The sequence below is a fragment of the Nicotiana tabacum genome, chromosome 14, assembly GCF_000715075.1.
Source record: "Nicotiana tabacum cultivar K326 chromosome 14, ASM71507v2, whole genome shotgun sequence".
Classification (NCBI taxonomy): domain Eukaryota; kingdom Viridiplantae; phylum Streptophyta; class Magnoliopsida; order Solanales; family Solanaceae; genus Nicotiana; species Nicotiana tabacum.
Window position 1 is genome coordinate 66676696 of NC_134093.1, and position 5778 is coordinate 66682473.

At 37.2% G+C, this 5778-nt stretch overlaps 1 protein-coding gene across 1 annotated transcript; it reads right to left on the reverse strand.

The window, feature by feature from the left end:
• Positions 1 to 1354: 1354 nt before the first annotated feature.
• On the reverse strand, positions 1355 to 1997 carry LOC107803340 (secreted RxLR effector protein 161-like). The gene is made up of 2 exons (XM_075230155.1): positions 1460 to 1997; positions 1355 to 1368 (listed from the first exon to the last, which is right to left on the reverse strand). Exons 1-2 carry the CDS (start codon positions 1995 to 1997, stop codon positions 1355 to 1357), a joined length of 552 nt encoding a protein of 183 aa, XP_075086256.1.
• Positions 1998 to 5778: the final 3781 nt, after the last annotated feature.

The window sequence follows — 5778 nt, forward strand, 5'->3', positions numbered from 1 at the left end:
ATGTGGTATTGTGATACACCTCCATCCGCATATATTGGGGTGAGACGGCAGGGCCGCTTTGTGTTGGGATTGTGGTATTGTGATACACCTCCACCTGCATATATTGGGGTGAGGCGGTAGGGCCGCTTTGTGTGGGGATTGTGGTATTGTGATACACCTCCATCCACATATATTGGGGTGAGGCGGCAGGGCCGCTTTATGTTAGGATTGTGGTACGGTGATACACCTCCACTCGCATATATTAGGGTGAGGCGGCAGGGTCACTTTGTGTAGAGGTTGTGGTTTCGTGATACACCTCCACTCGCATATGTTGGGGTGAGGCGGCAGGGCCTCTTTGTGTGAGGGTGGTTATAAAGGATCCCCGACTTAATATCGATAAATTTGAATGGAAGCTCTTAATAAATTTGCTTGACGTTAACGGCTATCTAAGCCCATTTATTATTACCATAATTCATCATATTCATGTTGTATTTCCAAGTCCTTGAATAGGTGTATGTGTATTGTGTAAGTGAACGTTGTGAACGGTCTATGAGACGCATAGGTGTATAATATGATATGTGAACACTAAGGACGGTCTACGAAATGTGTATGTGTAAAATAAGGGAGGAAGGTGCCACTTTCGTTGGCATTGTTTGTACATGTTGATACAATTACATTATATTATGTATTCCACGTATAGTTCATATGGCGCAGTTGATCCTAAAAGAAGGTTAGAAGGATGCAAGTATAATAAGACTTGAAATGTGATTTTATAGGATGTTTCGTAGTTTCTTGATGTACTTTATTTGCCTCTTATTTGAGTTACTGTATTTTCATATGTTGTTTTGACTGCCTTACATACGAGTACTATTCCACATGTACTCACGTCCCTTTTGCCGGGGGCGTTGCATCTTGTAATGGATGCAGGTATACTTCTACAGGATGATATGGATCTTTGATAGGGATCTTCTTCACTACTTAGCTTATGGTGAGCCCCCTACAGTTCTAGTGGGTATTTGGGTCTAGTTCGTTTTATGTATATAGATATTCATTGTCATAGAAGCTCCATGTATAATGTGGGTCATGTAATTAAAGATTTGAGTTTTGTCGTGTATTTATGTTCACAATATTTACAGCTATTTATAGAGTTGTGTAACCACCACGAGAAAGAAAATATGGGTCATTGAGCCAAGTATATTTAATATGAAAGTCAAGATCTTATTATGTTATGGTAAATCATGCATGAGTAATGATGAGAGGTTAATGTAAATTAGGCTTGCTCGATTGGGATTACTTGGTTGAGAGCTGGTCGCGCTCCTCGATTTCGGGGCGTGACATTTAAGGACATGATCTCTAATATTATGATGTTTAATATCTATATGCTTAACTCTAGAATGATGCACAGGATTTTTAGACAGACAAATAGCACTAGAATTATCACAAAATATTTGAACATGTTTAAAAGATAATTCATAGTCACCCAATTGATGTGACATCCAGAGTAATTGAGCACAACATTGTCCAATTGCAATATACTCGGCTTCGATTGCGGAAAGAGATACTGATCCCTGTTTCTTACTGTTCCAGGAGATTAATGCCTTTCCCATTAATTGGCGGGTGCCACTTGTGCTTTTTCTGTCTTCCTTGTCACCTGCAAGATCAACATCTAAAAATCCCTCAAGTTTAAAATTGTTAGAGCGTGGATACCAAAGTCCATAAGAGGTGGTTCCGATAAGATAGCGAATTATTCGCTTTACTACAGTTAAGTGTGACTTCTTAGGAGTTGACTGAAACCTGGCATATTTATAAATACTGAACATGATATCTGATCGACTAGCAGTTAGATATAATAGAGATCCAATTATTCCATGGTACTTTGTTTCATCTACTGGTTTTCCATGTTCATACTTGTCAAAACTTGTAGAGGGACTCATAGGAGTTCTAATTAACTTGGCATTGCTCATTCCAAACTTTTGAATTAATTCTTTTGTATACTTGGCTTGGTAGATGAATTCCATTTTCCGACTGATGAATTTGGATTCCAAGAAAGAATGTCAGCTCTTCCATCATACTTATTTCGAACTCACTCTGCATGAGATTTGAGAAATCCTTGCACAAATGAAGATTAGTACTACCAAATATAATATTATCTATATAGATCTGGATAATGAGATTACCTTCAGTGGATCTTTTGATAAATAAAGTAGTATCCACCTTACCTTTGATGAACCCATGATCAGTTAAAAAGGACCTCCATCTTTCATACTAAGCTCGAGGGGCTTGTTTGAGTCCATAGAGAGCTTTAGCTAATTTATACACATGGCAAAGAAATTGTGAGTTTTCAAAGCCAAGAGGTTGTTTTACATATACCTCCTCATCAATGAAACCATTTAGAAATGCACTTTTGACATCCATTTAAAATAGTTTAAAAACCTTTAAAAGATGCATAGGCAAGCAGTATACAAATTGATTCTAACCGTGCTACCGGTGCAAAAGTCTCATCATAGTCGACTCTTTCCTGTTGTGAGTAGCCTTAAGCTACTAATCTGGATTTGTTTCTAACTACCTTTCTTTCTTCATTTAGCTTGTTTCTGAATACCCACTTTGTTCCAACTACAGTAACATTTGTTGGCTTAGGTACTAGTTCCCAGACCTGATTCTTGTCGAATTGATCAAGTTCGTCCTGCATAGCTTGTATCCAGCTGGAGTCTTTTAGGGCTTCATCTACTTTCTTTGGTTCTACTTGAGAGATGAGTGCAATGTTTGCCTTTTTATTTTAGAGATCCTCTGGTTTTCATTCCTTCGCTTGGATCCCTTATGATAAACTTTTGAGAGTACTCTGGTTTGCTTCTCCATTCATTTGGTCGTGTTCCAAGTGCAGGAGTAGTTGACTCCTTTTGTGGTTCAGTAGGTTTTCTCAAAGGTTCACTAGTTGACTCTGTGACTATGTCTGTGCTATCAGTCAACTTTCTGTGACTTGTTTGCATGTGGTGCTTCTTGACTGATATCTTCATCACCTGCAATGATTCCTTTCTCGGCCGTAGTATTATTATCATCAAATATAACATGCACTGATTCTTCTACAGATAAAGTACATTTATTGTAAACTCTAAAAGATCTACTATTAATGGAGTAGCCGAGAAAAATACCTTCATCACTCCTTGGATCAAATTTTTCAAGGTTATCCTTACCATTATTGTGGATGAAACACTTACTTCCGAACGGACGAAAGTAGCCTATATTAGGCCTTTTTCCTTTCCATAGTTTATATGGAGTCTTCTTCAAAATGGGCCTTATGAGACATCTGTTAAGAATATGTCATGATGTACTTACTGCTTCTGCCCAAAAATAATTTGGCAATAAATGTTCTAATATCATTGTTCTAGCCATATCTTGTAGAGTTCGGTTCTTGCGCTCAACTACCCCATTATGTTGGGGTGATCTTGGGGCTGAGAAATTGTGAGTATAACCTTGATCGTTGTAGAATTCTTCAAAAGCTCTGCTTTCAAATTCTCATGCATGATCCCTTTGAATGGTTGTGATAAAATACCATTTTTCTCTTTCAATTCTTTTGCAGAAAATCTCAAAATTTTTCAATGCTTCATCTTTATAAGATAAGAAAATCACCCATGTAAAACGTGATTAGTCATCAACAATAACAAAAATATATTGTTTACCTCCAATGCTGGCAGTTCTAGTGGGTCCAAACAAATCCATGCGAAGCAATTGTAAAGGCTTGGTGGTGGACACAATGTCCTTGGTTTTGAAAGAGTTTTTAGTTTATTTACCAATCTGACATGCATCACATACATGATTTCTAGAAAAATTGAGTTTGGGAAGACCAATAACTAAATCATGCTTGGAGAGTTTTTCAATTAAATACATACTTGCATGACCAAATTTTTTATGCCAAAGCCATGGATCATCAGATATGGATGCTAAACAAATATGACTATCTAGATTTTCAATGCCATCAAGAATATAAACATTCCCATACCTTTTACCTGGAAGAATAATTTACCTGCCTCATCTTCAATGGCATATCATGTTTTCTTGAATTTAACTTCGTAACCCGAATCACATAGCTGACTTATACTCAAGAGATTGTAGTTGAGTCCATCTATAAGATATACCTCTGTAATATCACAATTATTGCTGAATAAAATTGTGTCGGTACCAACTATCTTTCCTTTTGAATCATTACCAAATTTGACATTTTCTCCATTTATTTATGTGACTTTTTTGAACAAATTTTTGTCACCCGTCATGTGACTGGAACACGCACTGTCTAAATACCTTTTCCTTTGCGACTCTTTCTATGGTGTTCCTGCAAAATAGAATTATCATCTTTTTTTAGGTACCCAAGCTTGCTTGGGTCCTTGTTGGTTAGTTCTACTGGAATCAGGGTTGTTTTTGGGTTTCCAAATCCATCCTGAAACATTAGATTTACGAAATCTACAAAAGGAATATTTATGTCAAACCTTGTTACAGTAATGGCACAGAGGGGTTGATCCAGTTTTCGATCTACCACTTGTATTAGTACTTGTGGACTCAGTTCTAACCGGTCCTTTTCCAGTTGACTTGTAAGTCGCCTGGTTAGACTTGACAGAACTGTGACCGGTGGATTTGTGCATGTCATTAAGTTACATTTGCAATTCCTGAACCTCATCTTGAAGCACATCTCTTTCGATTTCACGGACTTCAAGCTTAAGTTCCCAGTCCTTCTTTTCCCTATTGAGTCTCTTTAATTCATTCAACATTTTTTAGACTCCTTTAGGGTAAGGTAAAGAATATCCTGTAATTTATTACATCTATCACTGTTATAGGGTCTTACCTCGCTTGTTTCACCTTGTGCCATGAAACAGTTTTCAATGTCTTCTTTGCATTCATCGTCTGATGCATCTTCATCAGTTCAGCAACCTGAATATTGGTTCATATCATTTTCCAAAATAGTCATGAAGCACAAATTTACTATTTCTTCATGTTCTGAGCTATTTTCATCACTTCGGCTACCGAAGGTTTTGTTTTTATTGAACCCTTTGGAGACTTTTCTTTTAAGGTCTGGGCATTCAGGTTGAACATGGACATACCTTCCACATTCAAAACACTTTTCGTCATTTTTGTCTTGTTCGTTGTATTGCATGGTTCGTCAAGATGACATCCTTCCCTTTTTGTGTTTCTGTATCTTCTCATCAATCCATTCATGTTTCTTGACACCATGGCAATTTCTTCTTCAAGAGCTTCTGGATCATCATCAATATCATTTTCAAGTCCTTCAGTTGTAGTTTTGAAAGCAATTATTTTCTTCTTTTCTTCCTGACGTGTTTTCTTGAGATGGGCTTCCTCAAATGCTATAAGATCTCCTCGTAGTTCATCATATGAAAGTTTGTCTAGATCTTGAGATTCAAGTGCAACTACTTTTGTCTGCCATATGGTAGGCAAACTTCTCAGGATTTTTCGAACTTGATCACAACTTGAGTAAGGTTTACTAAAGACTTTCAGATTACTAATAATTTTGCTGAATCTTGCAAACATCTCCTCAATGGATTCTCCCTCTTTCATCTGGAAGAGTTCATAATTGTGAACCAACAGGTTTATCCGAGTTTCTTTCACTTTGTTGGTTCCTTCATTGGTAACTTCCAATTTGTCCCACATTTCTTTGGCGGTATCACAGCTTGAAATTTTCTCATACTCTTCTCCACTTATAGCATTATTAAGCAAGATTTGTGCCTTAGCATTAACTTGAACGACAGCCATTTGATCGTCTGTGTATTCATCTATATCTTCAGGATCAGCGGG

Bases quoted from the DNA above. Each gene is read 5' to 3' on its own strand.
- LOC107803340 (XM_075230155.1), bottom strand. From the start codon at position 1,997: ATGGAATTCATCTACCAAGCCAAGTATACAAAAGAATTAATTCAAAAG.